The sequence below is a fragment of the Cherax quadricarinatus genome, chromosome 19 (genome assembly GCF_038502225.1).
Source record: "Cherax quadricarinatus isolate ZL_2023a chromosome 19, ASM3850222v1, whole genome shotgun sequence".
Lineage (NCBI taxonomy): Eukaryota > Metazoa > Arthropoda > Malacostraca > Decapoda > Parastacidae > Cherax > Cherax quadricarinatus.
This window is the reverse complement of record NC_091310.1, coordinates 35,203,182-35,227,689: the sequence shown is the minus strand read 5'-3', so window position 1 is coordinate 35,227,689 and position 24,508 is coordinate 35,203,182. Positions and strand designations below refer to the sequence as shown.

The following is a 24,508-nucleotide window of genomic DNA, read 5'->3' as shown; positions in this document are numbered from 1 at the left end:
TTCTACTCTACATATTCATTTTTACGTCGAGTACCTGTTCACAGTGGGTGCTACATACTTAACAACAGACGTGGAATTATAGTGTCATGTGTTGCACATTTTTCAAACATTTTTTAGAACATAACTGCAAAGTTACAAAATGTCGAGTATGAGAGTATAATCAACACATTGCTTTGCAATTTTGATCACATTTCAAACTCTTATTTCAGTGTGCAAGTAACAATTTATCAGACAGTTTTAAAAATTTTATTTAAAGTTTTAAAATACAGTAAATTAGTCATTACCTAAAAAAAAAAAAAAAAACTAATAATTTTTAAATAAACATTTTTAACAAGAGCACAATCTGAGAATACTCTACAGTATCCATTTTTTATTTTATTTTTGGCTAAGGCTAAAATTATATTTCTATAACATGCAACTATTTTTTAAGGGGGAAAGAAGAGGCAGGAAAGGTACTAAAAAAACAATGAAGAGTGACTTATGACTGATCATATACAGTTAATTTCTAATGTGAACACTTGGTATATTTTCATGGTAAAAGCACACGATCAACTCAGTTCATTTTTCTATCTGCAATACCTGTCTGACTAGTTCCATGAGTAACAAAAAAATTCTCCAGCTGTCAACATAGCCAACTCCACATTTCTTCCTCACATACTTTTAGACATACAGTAATTGGGTTGAATGTTGTTTTATCATACTGTGTTTCAGAGTACAGTAGGCACAATACTTTAAGAGACATTTCCACAACTGCCAACATCAGCAGGAAGCCAGTGACATCATCAGTTCATGTTTATCAAACAGTGCCCATATATTAACTGAAAAATAAAGGCAATATTCCTATTAACGTCTGGTATCCAAGAAACAAAGCGTGCCCAAAAAAATGTAGAAACAGAAAAATGTTTGACTGGCACTTAGATGACCAAGCAACATCAGGACTATAGCAACTTCAGGACTATAATAGTTGAAAATTCCAATAAGCTAAGACTAAGCTCATAGCAATTACTGAGTAGATCTGAATAGAATCCAATGTCTGCAACTGAAAAACATACTATATTATTTTTTAAATTGGGCACTCTGAGAATTTAAATATTGGTTGAATTGTAACAATTTCTAATTTTACTGCATTTAATATGAAAATATCTTATTAACTTTGATAGAGAAAAAAAGTACTCATAAAATTTGATATTTTCTTGTGTGTAAAAAAAAAAAAAAAAAAAAAAAAAAATTAAAAACTGAACAAGATTAATGTTTATCACAATATATTTATCAAGACATGTTTCAAAATAATAAAAAAGTTATTAAATTCATCACAATTATTTTTATTATCAAAAAGAAGTGCTAAACCACAAGGGCTATACAGCCCTACAGGGCAGGGAAGGAAGAGAGGGTATTGGGCGGCAAAAGGGGGAAGGGATGATTAGTAGGTAACAGAAAACAGCGGGGCAGGGTATAGTGCGGGGGTAGAGGGTAGCAAGAGACTGAAGTAGAAAGGGCTGAGGGGAGTGCTAAAGGTATCATCATCACAGTTTGTGGAGTAAGTCAGTTGTCAAAAAGTCAATGACAGAGTCCGGATGAAAGGAGGGTCCATCAGCAAGCAGGGAAGGTAAAGAGAGAGCAGCAGAGTGAAGACGATGTTAGAGGTAAATTCTGCTTGCTCGTTGATAGAGTGGACAGTCTAACAGAATGTGGCTGACCGATACTGGAACATGACAATTCTCATAGAGAGGAGCAGGGCACCTCTCCATGAGATATCCATGAGTAAGATGAGTGTGGCCAATGCGAAGGCAGGAGAGAGTAGTCTCCCAACCTCAACACTGATGACAAGAAGATGGCCAGTAACCTATACTCGGTTTAATAGAACGAAGTTTGTTATTGAGCAGAGCAGACCAATGATGTTGCCAACGGGTGTGAAGGTGGGTAGCTATAACAGCTAAATAGTCCGTGAATGGAACACCTCTATGAAACTGGAAGGTCATGTACTGCTGACCGCGCAGCAGTGTCTGCCTGTTCATTGCCCTGTACGTCAACATGATCAGGGACCCAACAAAAAACAATATCTTTATGCTTGGTAGAGATACGGCATAACCAAAGTTGGATACGGAGAACTAAGGGGCGAGGTGTATCAAATTTTTGTATAGCCTGTAAAGCACTAAGGGAGTCTGAAACAACCACAAATGATGACACGGGCAAAGATGCAATACGGATAAGTGCTGCAAGACAGTAAATGCCCTCGCATGGCGCTGTCTGGAAACACTGCTGCGAATCTGACACTGTCAGAAGACTTAGAGCCATCTGTGTACACTGCAATGGCATGAGAATGAGCGGAAGTGGTCAAGAAAAAGAGAGCGGGAAGCTACCTTAGGCAGTTGGGCTTTTGAGCAAGGTAGTGAGAAAGAACAGACTCGAACAGCTGGAACTTCCCAGGGAGGGTAGGGAAAAGCGAGATGCTACACGAACATAGAAAGGTGGCAACTGAAGGGAAGACGAGAGCGAATGTAGGCGAAGAGAAACGGGACGGAGCAAACAGGGGCGGCAAACAAATAAAGAATGTCTACTAATATCGGTGACCATTCTATAAATGGAAGGACTGCGGAGATGATCATGAGAGCGTACATAGTAGCGAAGGCAATGGGCATCACGGCAATCGAACAAGGATGGAACATTCGCTTCTGCATAGAGGCTCTCAACAGGGAAAGAGCAAAAAGCACCAAGGCATAAACGTAATCCCTGATGATGGATGGAATTAAGGCTAGAGAGAGTAGCAGGAGAAGCCGCTGAATAGATCTGGTCACCATAATCGAGTTTCGATAAAATGAGGGCTGAATGTAGGCGAAGGAGAGTTCGACGATCAGCTCCCCATGAAAGATGAGCAAGGGTTTTAAGAAGGTTCAGCCAGCTTTGAGAACTTTCCTTCAGAGAGGTAATGTGAGGTTTCCAGGATAACCTATGGTCAAAGAGAAGGCCTAGAAACCCGACTGTATCACGTTCAGGGATACGTGAGCCATAAAGGTACAAAGGATGATCGGAGATGACAGAACATCTAGTGAAAGTAATTTGGCGAGTTCTGGTACTGGAAAATTTAAACCCATGCATGGTGGCCCAATTAGGAACATGGTCGACCGCATGCTGGAGAGAAACTGGAATGAGGTGACAGTCAGCGCCTGCACAAGCAATAGCGAAGTCATAAACATAGAGTGATGACCAAATACTGGATGAAAGACTAGAGGCCAAATCATTTATAGCAAGGAGAAAAAGTGTTGTGCTCAGAACACATCCCAGGGGGACGCCTTTAACTTGGACAATGTCCGGGGAGAGCGCAATATTAACCCGAACACAGAAATGTCTGTCAGTTAAAAAGTTCTTAAGGAAGGATGGTAGACTGCCTCGGAGGCCAAAGGAGTGGGCTTGGGCCAAAATATTATACCTCCAAGTTGTGTCATATGCTTTCTCAAGGTCAAAAAATATGGCAATAACTGAGTGGTTATTCGCAAAGGCATTACAAACATATGTATCCATGCGTAGTAAGGGGTCTATGGTAAAAAGGCCCTTACGAAAGCCATATTGACTAGTGGAGAGACTGTTGTGTGTCTCTAAATACCACATTAAACGTCGATTTACCAAACGTTCCATCACTTTGCAAGCTGCACTGGTAAGAGCAATGGGACGATAGTGGGAGGCATCATGTCCCGAAGTACCCGGTTTGCGGAATGGGAGAACAATGACAGATTTCCACAGCTGGGGAAGAACTCCTTGTGATCAAAGAAGATTGAAGAGGTGTAAGAGGACTGCAAGGGCTGACTTATGTAAATGTTGCAACATCCGAATATGAATGTCGCCAGCTGCCGATGATCGGCAAGCTGAAAGTGTCGCCTCTAGTTCTTGAAGTATAAAAGGCACATTATACGGTTCTTCAAGAGAGAAGAAAAGTCCAAGGGTGCTAACTCTCTGGCAGACTTTGAGGAAAGAAACGAGGGGCATAGATGGAACCCCTGAGAAATACGGACCAGATGAATCCCAATTTCAATGGCAACATCAAGAGGGTTTGCTATATCAACACCTGCGACCCACAGAACAGGAGCCGGTTCAGGAGAGTATTTACCACTCAATTTCCGCACTTTTTTCCAGACTGCATTCATAGAGGAAGCAGAGGTGATGGTAGAAACATAATATCTCCAGCAAGTGTGTTTATCGTCACAAATGACACGGCGAGCGACCGCACGCTTCTTCTTAAACTCAAGAAGTCTCTCAGTGGTTCTACTGTACCAGTACCTGCCCCACACAGCGCATTTCAAACATACTGCCAGAGCACAAGCAGGAGACCACCAAGGCACGCACTTCTGAGAATGCCTGCCCGAGGTCTGGGGTGTAGAATGAGAAGCTGCGGTTAAAACTGAGGACGAGAAGAAGTGTAAAAGCTCATCAATGGAGGACAAAGAAGGAACCTCACTAAAAGCAGTTAGTTGTGAGTAAAGGTCCCAATTTGCCTGATCAAATTGCCAGCGTGGGTTACAAAGAGGTGGTGAATATGAATAAGTAAGAATGATTAGAAAATGATCGCTGTCATGTAAGTCCGGGAGAACAGACCAGGTGAAGTCTAGTGCGGTAGAGGAAGAGGAGACAGAGATATCAATGCAAGAGAGAGTATGAGTACGAGGATCGAAATGGGTTCGAGTACCTGTATTTAAAACATGGAGTGGGTGGGAAGCAAGAAAAACCTCCAACTGAATGCCATGGGAATCAGTGAGACCCCCCCCCAGAGGAAATGATGGGCATTAAAATCGCCAAGTAACAGAAGTGGTGGTGGTAAGGACGAAATAAGAAAGGCAACATCCAGGACAGATAATGCTCGAGAAGGAGAGATACACAAAGAACAGAGTGTATACCACCTATGCAAGTGGATACAGGCTGCTGTGTAATGCAGCGAAGTACGAACAAATAGCAGATGGTACAGAATATCAGTGCATAGAAGGGCACTTTCATTAAGGGTCCCATCACTAAAAGGGTCCGAAGAATGCAATAAATTATAGCCTGAGATGGGATAGATAACAGCAGAGTGTAATTTTGGTACTTGTAAGCAAACACCAGCAGGGAAAAACTGGGAGAGCAACATCTGAAGCTCACCCTGATTACCCGAGGCTGTGTATATTCCACTGTAAATAGGCCAAGATTGGTAACGATAAAGATACCAAAAATCGGCAGGTAAGGATACCTACGGACTAGAGGGGTTAGAAAAGTCCACATGCGGCGGTAGCGGAAAACTTTCAAGCAGCGAAGGAACAGTGCACTGTGAAGAAAGGAGTTGCGCAGATGGAGAAGAGGAAAGAGAACAAACAGGGGGTGGATCAGTTTCCATTGATGGTTTGGTCTCTGCAATGTATTCAGAGATAGCTTCAAGCGTTTCGGAATTCAAAGACGTTGCATGGGAGACAATATTAGAGATGTAAGGAGGAGGGTGAGTAAAGATTGGAACCATAATGGACTCTACAAAAGTAGGGGTGGACAAAAGGGTGGAGGGAACTGGAGAAGAAGTGTGGGAGGGGACTGAAGAGGCAGAAACCTGGGAGGTGGCAGAAGAGGAAGAAACTGGGGAGGGGACAGAGGAGGAAGGCACAGCATGAGGAGGGTGAACCTCCACACTTGTAACAGAGCCAGTGAGAGGGGAAGAACCAGGTACAGAGACCAGGAAGGTAAAATTTGGAGGTGGAAGAAGTGAAGGAGGGGTTAAAGGAGATTTGAACAATGGAGATTTTTTGGACTTCTGAGAAGTAGAGGGACGATTGAGAGGATGGGCCGTACGAGGTCTTGTTGATACCGGGGCTTGCGAGGGAGAACACGAAGAAGTGAGAACAGACTGAGGTGTTGAAGTAGGGACTTCTGAGCCCAGGACAGCAAAAGAATTAGAGACATAAGTGACTATGGGAGGGATAATCACAGAAAAAGTTGCAGAAGATGGGACCGCAGAAGTGGGGGGGACGATTAGAAACACGAGAATAAGAAATACGGGGCAGTCTCCCTTGGAGGCGCAGTTGAGAAACTGCCATAGAATAAGGGAAACCTTCAGCTTCTTTGATGCAACGAATTTCTCGCTCATTTAAGTAGACCTGGCAATGGCGAGAATAAGAAGGGTGAGCCTCATGACAATTAAGGCAAGAGGGAGGTTGACTACAAGACGTATTAGAATGGTCATCAGCACCACAGACTGGGCATTCGGCTATAGATCTGCAATATTTTGCAGGGTGACCAAATCACCAGCAGTTCCTACACTGTTGCGGTGTAGGGATCACCTTTCGAACGTGTAAATGATGTCGTGCTACATAAACAGAGGATGGGAGCTCACAGCTGTCGAAAGTTAATCGAGCCACATTGCAAGGGTAACGTCTCCGCCCACGGGCAGGAAGGACGTAAGTGTCTACTTTGAGGATTAGGAGATCTTGGAGTTCCAACTGTTCAAGAATGTCATTGCCACATGTCTGGAAATTCTTTTGGATTATGGTATGGGGCAGAATAACAATACCACTACAAGAATTGAGGGAATGATGTTTTTCGGTAGTGGCAGGAAAGGTTAGTGCAAAGGTTAGTGGATGAGTTTGAGAATGTGTGTAAAGGTAGAAAGTTGAAAGTGAACATAGAAAAAGAGTAAGGTGATGAGGGTATCAAATGATTTAGATAAAGAAAAATTGGATATCAAATTGGGGAGGAGTATGGAAGAAGTGAATGTTTTCAGATACTTGGGAGTTGACGTGTCGGCGGATGGATTTATGAAGGATGAGGTTAATCATAGAATTGATGAGGGAAAAAAGGTGAGTGGTGCGTTGAGGTATATGTGGAGTCAAAAAACGTTATCTATGGAGGCAAAGAAGGGAATGTATGAAAGTATAGTAGTACCAACACTTTTATATGGATGTGAAGCTTGGGTGGTAAATGCAGCAGCGAGGAGACGGTTGGAGGCAGTGGAGATGTCCTGTCTAAGGGCAATGTGTGGTGTAAATATTATGCAGAAAATTCGGAGAGTGGAAATTAGGTGTGGAGTTTATAAAAGCATTAGTCAGAGGGCAGAAGAGGGGTTGTTGAGGTGGTTTGGTCATTTAGAGAGAATGGATCAAAGTAGAATGACATGGAAAGCATATAAATCTATAGGGGAAGGAAGGAGGGTTAGGGGTCGTCCTCGAAAAGGTTGGAAAGAGGGGGTAAAGGAGGTTTTGTGGGCTAGGGGCTTGGACTTCCAGCAAGCGTGCATGAGCGTGTTAGATAGGAGTGAATGGAGGCGAATGATACTTGGGACCTGACGATCTGTTGGAGTAAGAGCAGGGTAATATTTAGTGAAGGGATTCAGGGACACCGGTTATGTTCATATAGTCGGACTTGAGTCCTGGAAATGGGAAGTACAATGCCTGCACTTTAAAGGAGGGGTTTGGGATATTGGCAGTTTGGAGGGATATGTTGTGTATCTTTATACGTATATGCTTCTAAGCTGTTGTATTCTGAGCACCTCTGCAAAAGCAGTGATAATGTGTGAGTGTGGTGAAAGTGTTGAATGATGATAAAAGTATTTTCTTTTTGGGGATTTTCTTTCTTTTTTGGGTCACCCTGCCTCGGTGGGAGACAGCCGACTTGTTGAAAAAAAAAAAAAAAAATGTGAAAGAAGAGAAATTATTATTATTATTATTATTATTATTATTATTATTATTATAATCAAAAAGAAGCGCTAAGCCACAAGGACTAAACAGCGCTGCAGGGCAGGAAGGAAGCGAGGGCATCAGGTGGCAAAAGGGAGATGGATGAGTAATAGGCTACGGATAACAGCAGGTTAGTGGATGGTTAAAGGGTAAAGGGCAGTAAGAGACTGAACTAGAAAGGGCTGAGGGGAGAGCGAAAAGTATCATCAGAGTTTGTGGAGTAAATCAGTCGTTGTCAAGAAGTCAATGAGAGAGTCAGGAGTAAAGGAGGGTCCATCAGCAAGAAGGGAAGGTAAAGATAGAGTAGTAGAACGAAGACGACGTTGGAGGTAAATTCTGCGTGCTCGTTGATAGAGAGGGCAGTCTAACAGAATGTGGCTAATCAATACTGGAACTTGACACTGCTCACAGAGAGGAACAGGGTGCCTCTCCATGAGATACCCATGAGTAAGATGAGTGTGGCCAATGCGAAGGCGGGAGAGAGTGGTCTCCCAACCTCGGCACTGATGACAAGAAGACGGCCAGTAACCTATGCTCGGTTTAATAGAATGAAGTTTGTTACCGAGCAGAGTTGACCAACGTTGTTGCCAACGGGTGCGAAGGTGGGTAGCTATTGCAGCAAAATAGTCCAGAAATGGAACACCTCGATAGGAAATTGGTAGGTCATGTACTGCTGACCGCGCAGCAGTGTCTGCCTGTTCATTGCCCTGTACGTCGACATGACCAGGGACCCAACAAAAAACAATATCTTTATGTTTGGTAGAGATACGGCGTAGCCTAAGTTGGATACGGAGAACTAGGGGATGAGATGTTTCAAATTTTCGTATAGCCTGTAGAGCACTAAGGTAGTCTGAGACTACTACAAATGATGACACAGGCATAGATGCGATACGAATAAGTGCTGCAAGAATGGCATACAGTTCAGCAGTAAAAATGCTAGCTGAAGATAGTAAATGCCCCCGCACGACGCTGTCCGGAAACACTGCTGCGAATCCTACGCCGTCAGAAGACTTAGAGCCATCTGTGTACACAGCAATGGCATGAGAATGAGAGTGGAAGTGGTCAAGAAAAAGAGAGCGGGAAGCGACCGTAGACAGTTGAGCTTTCGAGCAAGGGAGTGAGAAAGAACAGACCCGAACAGCTGGAACTTCCCAGGGGGGTAGGGAAAAGTGAGATGCTACATGTACATAGAAAGCTGGTAGTTGAAGAGAAGACAAGAGCGAATGAAGGCGAAGAGAGAAGGGACGGAGTAAGCAGGGGAGGCGAACAAATAAAGAATGTCTACTAATATCAGTGACCATTCTATAAATGGAAGGATTGCGGAGATCATGAGAGCGTACATAGTAACGCAGGCAATGGGCATCACGGCGATCGGATAAGGATGGAACGTTCGCTTCTGCATAGAGGCTTTCGACAGGGGAAGAGCGAAAAGCACCAAGGCATAAACGTAATCCTTGGTGATGAATGGGGTTAAGGCTAGAGAGAGTAGTAGGAGATGCCGCTGAATAGATCTGGTCACCATAATCAAGTTTCGATAAAATAAGGGTGGAATGTAGGTGAAGGAGGGTTCGACGATCAGCTCCCCACGGAAGATGAGCAAGGGTTTTAAGAAGGTTCAGCCGGCTGTGACAAGTTGCCTTCAGAGAGGTAATGTGAGGTTTCCAGGATAACCTACGATCAAAGAGGAGGCCCAGAAACTTGACTGTATCACGTTCAGGGATACGGGAGCCATAGAGGTACAAAGGATGATCGGAGATGACAGAGCGTCTAGTGAAAGTGATTTGGTGGGTTTTATTGCTGGAAAATTTAAACCCATGTGTGGTGGCCCAATTGGAAACACGGTCGACTGCATGTTGGAGAGAAACTGTAAGGAGGTGACAGTCAGCGCCTGCACAGGCAATAGCGAAGTCATCAACATAAGAGTGATGACCAAATATTTGATGGAAGACTAGAGGCCAAATCATTAATAGCAAGGAGAAAAAGTGTTGTGCTCAGAACACATCCCTGGGGGACACCTTCAGCTTGGATACACGGCGAGCGATCGCACACTTCTGCTTAAAATCAAGAAGTCTCTCAGCGGTTCTATTGTACCAGTACCTGCCCCATGCAGCACGTTTCAAACGTACTGCACGAGCACAAGCAGGAGACCACCAAGGCACGCACTTCTGAGAATGCCTGCCTGAGGTTTGGGGTATAGAATGAGAAGCTGCGGTATAAACTGACGTCGAGAAGATGTGTAGGAGCTCATCAATGGAGGATGAAGAAGGAACCTCACTAAAAGCAGTGAGGTGTGAGTAAAGATCCCAATTTGCCCGATCAAATTGCCAGCGAGGGCTACGGAAAGGTGGTGAATAGGAAGGAGAAGAAAGAATGATCGGAAAATGATCGCTGTTGTGTAAGTCCGGTAGAACAGACCAGGTGAAGTCTAGTGCAGTGGAGGAAGAGCAGACTGATAGATCGATGCAAGAGAGAGTATGAGTACGAGGATCAAAATGGGTGGGAGTACCCATATTTAAAACATGGAGGGGGTGAGAGGCGAGAAAAGCCTCCAACTGGATGCCACGTGAGTCACAATGAGACCCCCCCCCCCCAGAGGAAATGGTGGGCGTTAAAATCACCAAGTAACAGAAGTGGTGGTGGTAAGGATGAAACAAGAAAGGCAAAGTCTGGGATAGAAAATGCTCGAGGAGAGAGATATAAAGAACATATTGTAAACCACTTATTGAAGTGGATACGGGCTGCAGTGTAATGCAGCGAGGTATGGACAAATAGTTGACAGTACGGAATATCATTGCGTAGAAGAAGGGCACTTTCATTAAAGGTCCCATCTGAGAAAGGATCCGAAGAATACAATAAATTATAGCCTGAGATAGGTTGGAAGACAGCCGAGTGTAATTTTGGTTCTTGTAAGCAAGCACCAACAGGGGAAAACCTGGAAAGCAACATCTGAAGCTCACCCCGATTACCCCTGAGGCCGCGGATATTCAACTGTAAATAGGCCATGATTGGCGATGAAGAAAATACCAGGAATCTGTAGGTAAAGGCACCTACGGACTAGAGGGGTTAGAAAAGACAACGTGTGGTGGCATTGGAAGACATTCAAGTAGCGAAGGAACGGAGCGTTGCGAAGAATGGGGTTGTGAAGATGGAGGAGAGGGAAGAGAAGGAACAGGAAGTGAATCAGTGTCCATTGAAGGTTTAGTCTCTGAGATTGGAACAGTAATGGACTGTACCAAAGTAGAGGGAGAGGGAAGAGTGTAAGGGACTGGAGATGAAGTGTGGGGGGGGAGAGAAGAGGCAGAAACCTGGGAGGTGGCAGAAGAGGGAGAAACTTGGGAGGGGACGGGGGTGGAAGGCATAGTACGAGGAGGAGGGTGAATCTCCACACTTGTAATAGAGCCAGAGAGAGGGGAAGAACTAGGTACAGAGACTGGAAAGGTAAAGTGTGGAGGTGGAAGAAGGGAAGGAAGGGGCAAAGAAGATTTGAGCAATGTGGATTTTTTGGACTTTTGAGAAGTAGAGGGGCGATTGGTATTAGGTGTCGTACGAGGTTTTGTCGATACTGGGGCTTGTGAGGAAGGACGCGAAGATGTGAGAGCAGACTGAGTTGTAGTCGGGATGTCAGAGCCAAGGACAGCAAAAGGATTAGATGCCGGAGTGGCTATGGGAGGGGTAACAACAGAGGAGGCTGCGGAAGATGGGACCCCAGAAGTGGGGGGGATGTTTGAAAACACGAGAATAAGAAACACGGGGTAGTCTCCCTTGGAGGCGGAGATGAGTAACTGCCTCTTTGAGGCAACGGATTTCACGTTCATTTAAGTAGACCTGGCAACGGCGGGAGTATGAGGGGTGAGCTTCATTACAATTAAGGCAAGATGGAGGTTGACTGCAAGATGTATTAGAATGGTCGTTGGCACCACAGACTGGGCATTCGGCCATAGATCAGCAATATTTTGCTGGGTGACCAAAACGCCAGCAATTTCTACATTGTTGCGGTGTAGGTATCACCTTTCAAACTTGTAACCGATGTCCCGCGACATATACAGAGGACGGGAGTTCTCGGCTGTCAAAAGTTAAACGAGCCACATTGCAAGGGTAACGTCTCCGCCCCCGGGCAGGAAGGACACAAGTGTCTACTTTGAGGATTGGAAGATCCTGGAGTTCCAGCTGTTCAAAAATGTCATTGCCACATGACTGGAAATTCTGTTGGACTATGGTATGGGGCAGAATGACAGTACCACTACAAGAATTGAGAAAGATGCTTTTCAATAGTGATAGGAGTAGTATCGATATTCGAAAGGAGAGAAAGATCATGAGCTTGGGTAGCATTCTGGACAGTGACGATGCGCGTACCGCTCTTGAGAGCATGAAATGAAATATCTCTACCAACATGACGCAGGAGCGCTTTGCCAATACTATGGTCAGAAAGGTAGGCAGAAGAAGAAGTCGGTCTTAAAGTAAAGAATTTAGTCCATTGTGTGGTCCGAAACTGAGCGTGGAGAGGGAGTGCTTGACGTGTCGGTCTTTTCCGAGTAGAATGGGAAGGTAACGAAGGAGCATCATCAGGAGATTGACGTTGGCGTTTAGGAGTAGGACCGGAGTTGGTCCGGCGTGAAATGGGCGGCCGATTCGAAAATTGCCGTACCGTAGAGGGAGAAGCCGGAAGCATAGTCAAAGGAGAGCGGAGTTCAGACAAATCGAAGGAGTCAGTCGAAGCCCCGGTACCTGAAGCGGGTGAGGAAACAGCACCAGCAAGAGGTACAGGGGCATCAGGAGTGTCCGAAGAGTGGTCTAAACACAAGGCAGGGTCAGAATGGGGTGCGGTATCAAGAAGGGGCCCGGGGGTAGTGGGTTCATGGATTGGGTTCTCCATGGTTGGTTACTCCTTTGCTTTTTGTTTTTAAGAAAAAAAAAGAAAAAAGAAAATAAAAATAAAGAAAAGAAAATAAAAATAAAAAAAAGAATAAAAAAAGGGGGGACCGGGGAGGGATAGGTCCTAGGAGGAATGAAAGGGCCAGAAATCTCCCTCCGCGCCCAAGAGGACCTCAGCACCGCTAGTAGCGCAGATGCAGCATGGAACCCGTGCCATACCCTACCCATCATGCCAGTAAACCGGCAATCCGGGATAGCAACCTCACATCTGCCGAGCTACCTCGGTGGACAAAAGAGAGGGCGGCCGGATATCCGCCACAAAGCATACCTCCTTCGGCCACCACCCCCGGAATCCGAAAGGTGGCTTCCAGAGATACACCCGTCGCCCGAAAGACACCCAAAGCTACTCCGGGATACCGGAGAGGGATCGGGACATCCCCAGGCAATCCAGATTCCACGGCAAACTACGCCACCGCCAAGAACCTCAACGGAATGGGATGGACCCCGGTGTCCTTTCCCCTACCTAGGAACTAGCGCGCCTGTGGGAGAAATCTCAAAGGCCAAAAAGAGGAAGGGCAAAAGGGAGGGATGGGGAGGAGGAGGAGGAATGGAAAAAGGGGAGGATGGGATAGGGGAGGGGAGAATGGGGGGTAATTAGGTTCGGTCTGAGGAAGAAGACCGACAGGGCTAATTCCTCAGACCAAGAGCCTCTTCACCACGCCAAGGAGCCCCCCTTGAAGAGGAAAGAAGAGAAAGATCACGAGCTTGGGTGGCATTCTGGACAGTGATGATGCGGGTACCGCTCTTGAGAGCGTGAAATGAAATATCTCTACCAACATGGTGTAGGAGCGCCTTGCCAATACTATGGTCGGAAAGATAGGCAATAGAGGAAGTCGGTCGTAAAGAATTTAGTCCATTATGCATTCCGAAACCGAGCGTGGAAAGGGAGAGCACGACGTGGTCTTTTCTGAGTAAAATGAGAAGGTGGTAAAGAAGTATTATCAGGCAATTGTTGTTGGCGTTTAGGAGTGGGACCGGAGTTGGTCCAATGTGGGACGGGCTGCACCGTAGAGGGAGAGGCTGGAAGCATAGTCAAAGGAGAGCGGAGGTCAGACAAATCGAAGGAGCCAGTCGAAACCCTGGCACCTGTAGCGGGTGATGAAACAGCACCAGCAAGAGGTGCACGGGCCTTAGGAGTGTCCGAAGAGTGGTCAAAAGACGAGGTGGGGTCAGAACGGGGTGCAGCAACAAGAAGGGGCCCGGGGGTAGCGGGGTCATGGATTGGGTCCTCCATGGTTAGGTTACTTCTCTTTCTTTCTTTTTTAAGAAAAACAAAAAAGAAGAAAAATAAAAAAAGAATAAAAAAAAGGGAGGACCAAGGAGGGTTACTTCCTAGGAGGAATGAAAGGGCCAGAAATCTCCCTCCGTGCCCAAGAGGACCTCAGCACCGCAAGTAGCGCAGATGCGGCATGGAACCTGTGCCATACCCTACCCTTTATGCCAGTAAACCAGTAATCCAGGATAGCAACCTCACATCTGCCGAGCTATCTCACTGGACAAAAGATAGGGCAGCTGGATATCCGCCATAAAGCATATCTCCTTTGGCCACCACCCCCGGAATCTGAAAGGCAGCCTCCAGAGATACACCTGTCATCCGAAAGACACCCAAAGCTACCCCCCGGGAGAGTGGAGAGGGATTGCGGCATCCCCAGGCGATCCAGATTCCATGGCAAACTACACCCCGCCAAGAACCTCAACGGAATGGGATGGACCCTGGTGCCCTTTCCCCTACCCACGAACTAGTGAGCCTGTGGGAAAAATTCCAAAGGCCAAAAAGAGGAAGGGCAAAAGGAGGAGTGGGGAGGAGGAGGAAAGGAAAAAGGGAGGATGGGATAGGGAAGGGGAGGATTTTAGATTTGGTCTGAGGAAGGAGACCAACAAGTCTAATTCCTCAGACCAAGAGCCTCTTCACCACACAAAGGAGCCCCCCTTGAAGAGGAGTTCATCACAAGATTTAAAATCTTTAATATAAACTAACATGTGGATATAATACCAAATGTCTTCAAAAGTATATTTCTTACAAGAATATTGTTTAACTCCAGACATCAGAAGAGTAACGTTTGGTGTTAATCATCTTTTTCACATATAGTTCAGCTTCACTTTGTATCATTCCTCCCTCGGTCTGGCAAATCTTGGTAATGACTGCATTCACATCTCGCGACATACTCTTGGCATCTCTGTAGAAATTGCAGGGTAAAATTAAACAAATGTTTAAGAGTACTTTTTCAAGCTTGTGTCAAGTGAAAACAAATGAAGCAAAGGCAGTGTACTGTCATCAAATGTCACGAATGTCATTAATGGAGTGATAAGATAAGATGATGCTCATCAAATGTCACCAATGTCATCATTAGTGAGTGATAAGAAGAGTGACACACATGTCTTACACCATGCTTCAGTTATTATGACTATTATTATTATTATTATATTCTCCCATGTATCCTAGGTAATTTACACTATGTATAATTGTATTTGTGTGTACCTGTGAGACAGAGACAGAGCCAGCCAACTGGTCAACCAGCCAGCCAGTCGGCCAGCCAGCTGGCCGCCTGCCAGCCATGTCGTTTACACAAACCCACGCTCCCTTCCCCACCAAAACATTGCTGGGACCTATAAATACTATGTATATATTTCTAGACAATAGTATGTGACTAAAATAGGTGGAAATGTTCACCTGTCAATATTTGTGCAATTATTGTTAGTATACAATGAGTGTATACCTCCAAAATATGGCTTATATTGGTCACACAGGCCATAAAAGTTACAGTGGACCCTTGTTTTCCGTAAGGCTCAAAAGTCGTAATTTTCGGAAATTTTAACTTTTTTCATCAAAACATTGACTCGTGAATCATCGTTTGACTTGCAAATAGTCATTCGTCTGGGACACCTCACACTCCATTCCCAGCCAGTGTGCCATTGTTTATCAGTGAGTGAGGATGATCCCACGAGTTCATATAATATATTTCATAATATTCCATTCGTTTTAGTGCTTGCAACTGCTAAATAACTCACCATGGCTCCAAAGAAAACTTCTAGTGCCAGTCCTTTGGTAAAGAATGTGAGAAACACACATAATTTAAAAAAAGTTTGTAGAAAAATACAAAAGTGGTGGTGGTAGAGTGGTAGCAGTTGTGATAGTGGTAGAGCATGGTAATGATGGTGGTAGCAGTTGTGATAGTGGTAGAGGGTGGTAAAGGGTGGCAGTGGTTGTGATAGTGGTAGAGGATGGTAGTGATGGTGGTAGTGGCTGAGATGGTGGTAGAGGGTGCCTTCTTCATTGATTCTACTAACTCTTCCAATGTTGTTTGAGTTATATAGGGCTACAGAAAACACTGGTGCCTCAGCTGCTGCTTCACCACCATTATGGAAGACTTATGCTCTCAGTGGCCCTTATATACCCAACAACAACAACAACAACAACAACAGAGCACCTCTTGTGACATACATACTTATTTTATTCATTCTAGAGTATATTCCATGTTTCTATGTTATTAATATTGTTTATTATGTCATATCAGTTGAATTGTGATAGATAAATAAGCAGTACAGTTGATATTAGTGTCATATTCTCCAACAATAAACTCGCCTTCCCTCCCTCTGCCCCATCTGCCATACACCAACAAGAGTCTACAATAAAGGTAAGTGTAATGCTAAATGTTCATTTATACATTTTATTAGTGCTTTACATTTATTTGGCATTCTTTTCTACATGTAAATCTATATTTAAGCTAGGGAAGTGACCCCTGAAGTGACCTAGAGTCCTTATGGAGGGGGATTCCCCTTCCAAACAATAACCTCTCTTCCCTCCTCCCTGCCTTCCATTCAACAACAACAGTCTTCAGATTCGGATTCATATATTTCTTTGCAAGCAGTACATCGAGATTATATTTTTACAATGATGGGTTGCAATGCAAAGAGAAAGTCTATTATGCCTTGGCATTATAGGCTGACTTAATTCAATGGCTTACTGACTACTTATCAATCAATACTTATCTTCAATAAAGGTAACTGTCATGTTGAATGTTCATTCTTTTGTGCATGTAAATCTATCTTTAAGGTAAAAAAAAAAATTTCTCTTGATACTTCTGGATGTGTAGGTAGTAGGTTGGTAGACAGCAACCACCCAGGGAGGTACTACCGTCCTGCCAAGTGAGTGTAAAACAGAAACCTGTAATTGTTTTAAATGATAGTAAGACTGCTGGTGTCTTTTTTCTGTCTCATAAGCATGCAAGATTTCAGGTACGTCTTGCTACTTCTACTTACACTTAGGTCACACTACACGTACATGTACAAGCATATACACCTACCATCCGACTTACGACTGAGTTCAGTTCCGAGAAACCGGTCGTAAGTCGAACTTTACTACTGAATATCAACAAAACATTTTTGTAATGACTTTATTTTATTGTTTTATTTTGGTATTTCATGTTTTACTTTACTTTTTATGTTGTTAGTACTGTATTTTATACTGTAAGGTTTAGGATAAACACTGTGTACAACACAGAAATTTGGCATAAAAAACACGGTCGTAAGTCGAGTGGTCGTAAGTCGAGCAGGTCGTAAGTCGGATGGTAGGTGTATATACACACACCCCTCTAGGTTTTCTTCTATTTTCTTTCTAGTTCTTGTTCTTGTTTAGTTCCTCTTATCTCCATGGGGAAGTGGAACAGAATTCTTCCTCCGTAAGCCATGCATGTTGTAGAGGCGACTAAAATGCCGGGAGCAAGGGCCTAGTAACCCCTTCTCTTGTATACATTACTAAATTTAAAAAGAGAAACTTTCATTTTTCTTTTTGGGTCACCCTGCCTTAGTGGGATACAGCCGGTTTGCTGAGAAAAAAAAAAATTCTGGGTGTCTGAGCGAATTAATTGGATTTACATTACACATTTCTTGTGGGGAAAATGGATTCGCAAATCGTCAATTTCGATAATAGTCACTCTCTCTGGAATGGATTAATTACGAAAAACGAGGGTCCACTGTATGTACTTGAAAAAATAAATGTTAAAAAAGAAAAAAGTAGAAAAATAATAAATAAATTATTACCACATTACAGCAGTCGGCGATGTTGCCATAAGTGGCTCACTTTCTGTCAACTTCACGCCTCCATATCTTGGTAAGTATTGATCACAAAAAAATTTTTTTTTGGCCTATAACACTCGCAAAAATATGCTCTATCATTTCATAATAAAAAATCTTTTTTTTTTTTAAATTTTTCAACCCTGAGAACAAGTTTGGAAGAGGGACTGTCGACCCTCAAAGGGTTAAGCAAAGTTTAATGCTATTTAAAAACAGTGTTTTAGAAATGCATTAACAATGTAAGTTGGAGTCTCATTCTGTTTTATATATTACAGCTAAACAAATACCTGAGCAAAAAACTAAAACAAGAAACCGCAATAAACCAAAAAATAATGAACTAAATAAATATCTTTGCCTATACATATTTTAGATTCTTACCCACAAACATAGACATGACCATTTTCCACTCCAATTATGCGCCACACCTCAGCCTTGTTTTCTTCCAACAGGTGAGTTACATAAACCTTCTCTGGCTGGTCTCGGCTAAAAGCAACATACAGCTGAAAAATAATTACATTTAGAACACATGTGCTATTGAATATGTGGATATAAAAAACAAATTACACATAGGCTCAGAATCTGGAAGGGGTACATAATTGTACCATATTCTACATTACAAATTTTTCCTATTTATACAAATGAATACTGCAGTATATTCTGAATTTCTTAAAAGCACTTTCTACCAGATTTATTAAGTGCTGTATTTCTGTATTTGCAATTACAGATGACCAATGGTCATGGTGTCCGGTAGTCCTCAGTTTTTATCATTTTTTTTTTATGTTTACAGTAGTTGTATCACTTATTACTTCCTCTTGTATCTTTTCCATTTTCCTATCACTGTGAATCTTTTTGTAATACATTTTCAGCTCATCATCTTCCTAAGTTTACAACTATGTTCTCTTGCTATCCCATTGGTGTTAAAAATAATCCTCTATGTTATGCATTCTTTTTTAATCTTTTATTTTTAACTATTACCCTTATGTATTCCAGGGCCCAGTTCAGGGCCCACATTTGAAAGGTTCCAGAACACAATTAGGGCATTAGAAATTGTTGACATTGCCTCTAGCCAAAAGAAATCATTACTATCCTCAAGTAACAAATTAGAGAGCATTATCCCCTTCACAGGAGAAGTCAGGCGTTGAAAACTGAAGCTGTGTAATTCTAGACTTGGGAGAGGGTGGTAAGTAGGAATAATGACTATGGATTCTTTTCAAAAATTAATAAAAAACTATGAAACTTACAGCAAAAGTAAAGGGAGTAAAGAGGTCTTAGAACGTGTCAATCCATAACATACTAGAAGGACATCCAATCCCTCCATTATTTGATGACCAACATTAAATGTTTAAAGGATGCAAAAGAATAGATGAGAAAAACTTCCCAACAATATAATAGGTAGAACAAAAGGCATGGCAATACACTGAGAAAGAAGTGCCAAAAAATACTAGAAAGTTCTTCATAAAGAGTGACAAGAGTAATAAACAAGTTACACAAGAATATAATTATTACAAAACCAATTTCTACACAAGAATATAATTATTACAAAACCAGTTTCTATGCTCAACACTCTTCAATGAATCCTATCTGGATTTAGTGTCAAGTTATATCACATCATTAGTAAATCCATCTACCTACTGATTAACCCACTGATTTAACCCTTTCAAGGTCCGTCCCGTACATCTACAGCTTTACGTTCAGGGTCCAAACCGTAGATCTACGCCATGAGCTCAGCTCACTCTGATAAACTGTGAGTGGTAAATTTGGGCCTAGATATGAGAGAATACATCTATGTGGTATGTGTGCACCACATAAAACAAATCCTGCAGCACACTGTGTATAATGAGAGAAAAAAACGAGACTGTGATTTTCGATTAAAACAGTGATTATGCAGTGTTTTTTGGTATGCTTTTTATAGTTGTATTTGAGATTTCTTGGTCTCATTTCATAGAATGGAAGACATATTACAGAAATAGAGATGATTTTGATTGGTTTTAGCACTGGAAATGGGTTGAAACTGAGCTCTAAGTAGCGGAAACGTTAAATTTTTGCCGATGTTCAAGAGTAAACAAACGACCTCACACGTCTAATACATGCCAGCTGGTGGGTCTAATATACATTCACAAATGTGGTGATGATATTTATACAATTATTACAATATTGCATAACAGTAAATCTTATATTTTTTGGTGTGAATAAAAATTCATTATGTGTATAAAAAATCAATATGGAATTTATTTGTAAAGCCTCAAAATGTAACTAATGAACAGAGGAAATGTTAGATTAGTGCCAGGAATACCTACATTATTTATTCTGGACCCTATTTTGAAATCTGAATATTTTGAACTTTGTGTTAAATTGGCCAAATTACCAATTTTCAATCACTATTTTGTAGTTGAAACAGTTGACTTGGTGATTTCTTGTGCTCAATCGATAGAATAGAAGTAATACTAGTGAAATGCTAAGAATGTGGTTGACTGGAATAATGTAATTGGCCTAAAATGGGAGTCAAAGTCGGCAAAATCGCCAATTCATAAATATAGCTAACACATCAAAATTCGCGAGAGCATAATTTTGTCAATTTTCCATCAAATTTCATACTTTTTTGTTTTATTACCTTCACAAAAAGATTCTCTACCATTTCATAAGAAAAAATAATTTTTTTTTTTTTTTTTTTTTTTTTAAATTCTTGGACACTGGGGCACCACTTCAGATTTTGGCCTTGGACCCTGAAAGGGTTAAAAAGATCCAAACTTCAATCTTGAACAACATTTGAGGGTTGACATGGATGACTTGACAGCTATAAAAGCATTATAAAGATATAAAAAATACATCGGATGTACACACACATCCACTGTGCAGTCAAGACTACCATGAAGAGTGGTCCAGGAGCCACATAAAAGTGTATGACAAAAGCGATCCCGACTTTTGAATATGGCAAAAGTGATTATTAAAATATAGATTTATTGACTTCGAAGTTATTTAAAATAAGTCTAATGTCTCATATTTTAGAAGCAAGGGGCTAGTAACCCTTTCTCCTGTATACATATTACTAAATGTAAAAGGAGAAACTTTTGTTTTTTTCTTTTGGGCCATCCCGCCTTGGTAGGATACGGCCAGTGCGTTGAAAGAAAGAAAATATCTGTTTTTAGGAGCAGAGGGCTGGTAACCCCTTCTCCTGTATACATTACTAAATTTAAAAAGAGAAACTTTTGTTTTTCTTTTTGGGCCACCCTGCCTCAGTGGGATATGGCTGGTTTCTTGAAAGAAGAAGTCTCGTTTTTTGTTTTTTTTTTCCTAAATTTTCCCACACTCATGGGTTGAGGGGGGGTAGGAAAAGTAGAAGAAACTACAGTAACTCTTGCAGTTGTACACCTTAAGTACTTTAAAAAGTAGAAACAAGAAATGGCACAATGGAAATCATGATTAGGTAATCCAAGAGAAAGTATCTACAATCTACATACTATTTAAAAGTATTAAAAGAATTGACTGGAAGTAGGTTACACTTTTTAAATTCACAATTGTTTGTTCTATTTTACATCTCTTAGTCCATACAAAATTTATTTCAAGTAGTTATTACCTCAGGAAAGTAATGTCTAAAGAGGAATCAATGATAAAGTCCTATACAACTTGAGGTTTTCAAACAATTACCTAACCTGATTCATCTATCTCATAAAACAGGAAGCTCTTCAATTTTCACCCTTTAAATTTTTAACTTAAATTATGTAAGGTGTTAAGATGATAAAACATACCCAACAAACTGTTACTAGTTTATTATTACTGCAGGTACTAACAAGCACAGAATAACCCTAATTAAACCATGGTACGGATGGGGGCTTGAATTCGTGGCAAGTGAGTGGTACATGGTTTGTTTACAATCGTGTTATTACGATTTCCTGAGTCAGTAACCTTAATTCTTTACCTTCAAGAGGCCAGAGTCTCTATATGCTGTCAGTTCCTCTTCATATAGGAAGTCTCTCTCCTTGTTTCGGCATCCAAAATAGAGTACAGTTTCTCCAACAGATTTTCCTATGAGGTTACAATAAAGATGTTAGGTTAAATGATGGTCACATTTTAACATAATTCATTATATACAAATCATAAAAATTGCAGAAATGGGGGTAAAAATGGTATCTTGGAGCACAATTAGTGAGTACCATTTATTAATTTTTTTTTTTCAACAAGTCAGCCGTCTCCTGCCAAGGCAGGGTGACCCAAAAAGAAAGAAAATCCCCAAAAAGAAAATACTTTCATCATCAGTCAACACTTTCACCTTACTCACACATAATCACTGTTTTTGCAGAGGTGCCCAGATACAACAGTTTAGAAGCATATATAAAGATACAATATAAAAATTTACCTGAATTATAATAAACTCCCTATAGAATATAATAACAGGCCCCAATTATATATATACCATCCTATTACATCTCCCCCCAAACTGCCAATATCCCAAACCCCTCCTTTAAAGTGCAGGCATTGTACTTCCCATTTCCAGAATGCAAGTCTGGCTATATAAAAATAACTGGTTTCCCTGAATCCATTCACTTAATATTACCTTGCTCACACACCAACAGCTTATCAGGTCCCAAAAACCATTTGTCTCCATTCACCCTTATCTAACACGCTCACACATGCTTGAAATCCAAGCCCCTCGCCCACAAAACCTCCTTTACCCCCTCCCTCCAATCATTTCGACATTTCCACGCTCCGAATTCTCTGCATAATATTTACACCACGCATTGCTCTTAGACAGGACATCTCCACTGCCTCCAGCTGCCTCCTCGCTGCAGCATTTGCAACCCAAGCTTCATACCCATATAAAAATGTTGGTACCACTATACTTTAGTACATTCCCTTCTTTGCTTTCCTGGATAATGTTTCTTGTCTCCACAGATACCTCAACACACCACTCGCCTTTTTTCCTTCATCAATTCTATGGTTAACCTCATCCTTCATAAACCCAACTGTTGACAAGTCAACTCCCAAATATCTGAAAACATTCACTTCTTCCATACTCCCTCTCTCCAATATATCCTATTTTTCTTTATCTAAATCATTTGATACTCTCATCACCTTACTCTTATCTATGTTCACTTTCAACTTTCTACCTTTACACACCCTCCCAAACTCATCCACTAACCTTTGTAACTTTTCTTTAGAATCTCCCATAAGCATAGTATCATAAGCAAAAAGTAACTGTCAACCCTATATTTTGTATCTGATTCCCCATAATTTAATCCCACCCCTCCCCCCCAACACCCTAGCATTTACTTCTTTTACAACCCCATCTATAAATATATTAAACAACCATGGTGACATTACACATCCCTGTCTTAGTTCTACTTTTCCTGGGAAGTAATCTCCCTCTCTTCTACACACCCTAACCTTAGCCTCACTATCCTCATAAAAACTCTTTACAGCACTTAGTAATTTACTACCTATTCCATATAGTTGCAACATCTGTCATAAATGCAATGAAAACTACCCTACCTTTTCTAAATACTGTTCACATACATGCTTCAATGATCTACACATCCCCTACCCACTCGAAAGCCTCCTTGCTTATCTGCAGTCCTACTCTCTGTCTCATCTCTAATTCTTTCAATAATAACCTTACCATACACTTTACCCGGTATATTCAGTATACTTCAACCACTCCAATACTATAGCTCCCTCTGCTTTTAACATTTCTGTCATGATCCCATCAGTTCCAGCTGCTTTACCCCCTTTCATTCTACACAATGCCTCATGCACTTCCCCCACACTCACATCTTGCTATTCTTCACTCCTAAAAGATGTTATACCTCCCTGGCCAGTGCATGAAATTACCGTTTCCCTTTCTTCATTGACATTTAAAAGTAGGGGAGTTAGTAGATGGGGAGCTGGAGGTATTGGGTAGATGGCGGGAATACTCTGAGGAGCTTTCAAATGTTGATGAAGAAAGGGAGTCGGTAATTTCATTTATTAAATATCATATATTATTAATAGGTAGTAGGTTGGTAGACAGCAACCATCCAGGGAGGTACTACCGTCCTGCCAAGTGAGTGTAAAACGAAAGCCTGTGATTGTTTTACATGATGGTAGGATTGCTGATGTCTTTTGTCTGTCTCATAAATATGCAAGATTACAGGCATGTCTTGCTACTTCTACTTACACTTAGGTCACACTACACATACATGTACACATTTATTTATACACACTCATCTGAGTTTTCTTTGATTTTATCTTAATAGTTCTTGGTCTTATTACTTTTCCTTTTATATCCATGGGTAAGTGGAATAAGAATCTTTCCTCCGTAAGCCATGCGTGTTGTAAAAGTCAACTAAAATGCCAGGAACAATGGGCTAGTAACCCCTTTTCCTGTAAAGATTACTAAAAAGAATAAGAAGAAAATTGTTTTCTTTCTTTTTTGGGTCACCCTGCCTCGGTGGGAGACGGCCGACTTGTTGAAAAAAAAAAAAAAAAAAAAAAAAAATTAACCTGAATAATGTGAAACCAGTCCTATGATAAAATTGAATATGTATACAGTAGGCTATTTTTTATAAAGCTGTTGTATAAAGTGCAATTTTTTTGTGAATTAAATTGAAAACATTAATCCAAAATTGAACAGCACATACTATGAAGGCCTTTTCACATACTATTTAATTTTGAATGCACTATTTTTTTTTTAAATCACACTCTGTATAGGAGCTTTGCAAAAATTTACTCGGCTAACACTATAAATGAAATAAAAAATTGTAATTCATTCCATCTCTTCAATGTTAACTTTAGCAGTGATGCAAGTCAACAACATAAGTGTTTATTCAATTACATTACTGGAAGTTTCT

General features: G+C 41.6%; 1 protein-coding gene and 1 long non-coding RNA gene across 4 annotated transcripts in view; one reads left to right on the top strand and one right to left on the bottom strand.

The window, feature by feature from the left end:
- Positions 1–232: 232 nt before the first annotated feature.
- Cpr (Cytochrome P450 reductase) overlaps positions 233–24,508 on the bottom strand; it is a 93,312-nt gene continuing 69,036 nt past the window's right edge. For both annotated transcript variants that reach the window (XM_070086639.1, XM_070086638.1), the window contains exons 12-15: positions 21,601–21,707; positions 18,063–18,184; positions 14,633–14,788; positions 233–818 (exon numbers count right to left, since the gene is read on the bottom strand). In XM_070086639.1, coding sequence (XP_069942740.1) covers positions 14,644–14,788; positions 18,063–18,184; positions 21,601–21,707 — 374 coding nt within the window. In that variant the 3' untranslated portion in view covers positions 233–818; positions 14,633–14,643. The remainder of the gene's footprint in view (positions 819–14,632; positions 14,789–18,062; positions 18,185–21,600; positions 21,708–24,508) is intronic.
- On the top strand, positions 15,106–18,089 carry LOC128688329 (uncharacterized). 2 transcript variants are annotated; one of them, XR_011392192.1, is made up of 3 exons: positions 15,106–15,251; positions 17,662–17,721; positions 17,960–18,089. It is a non-coding gene; the product is annotated as an uncharacterized lncRNA (long non-coding RNA). The 2 variants fall into 2 exon arrangements; XR_011392193.1 differs by having other exon boundaries at positions 15,163–15,231.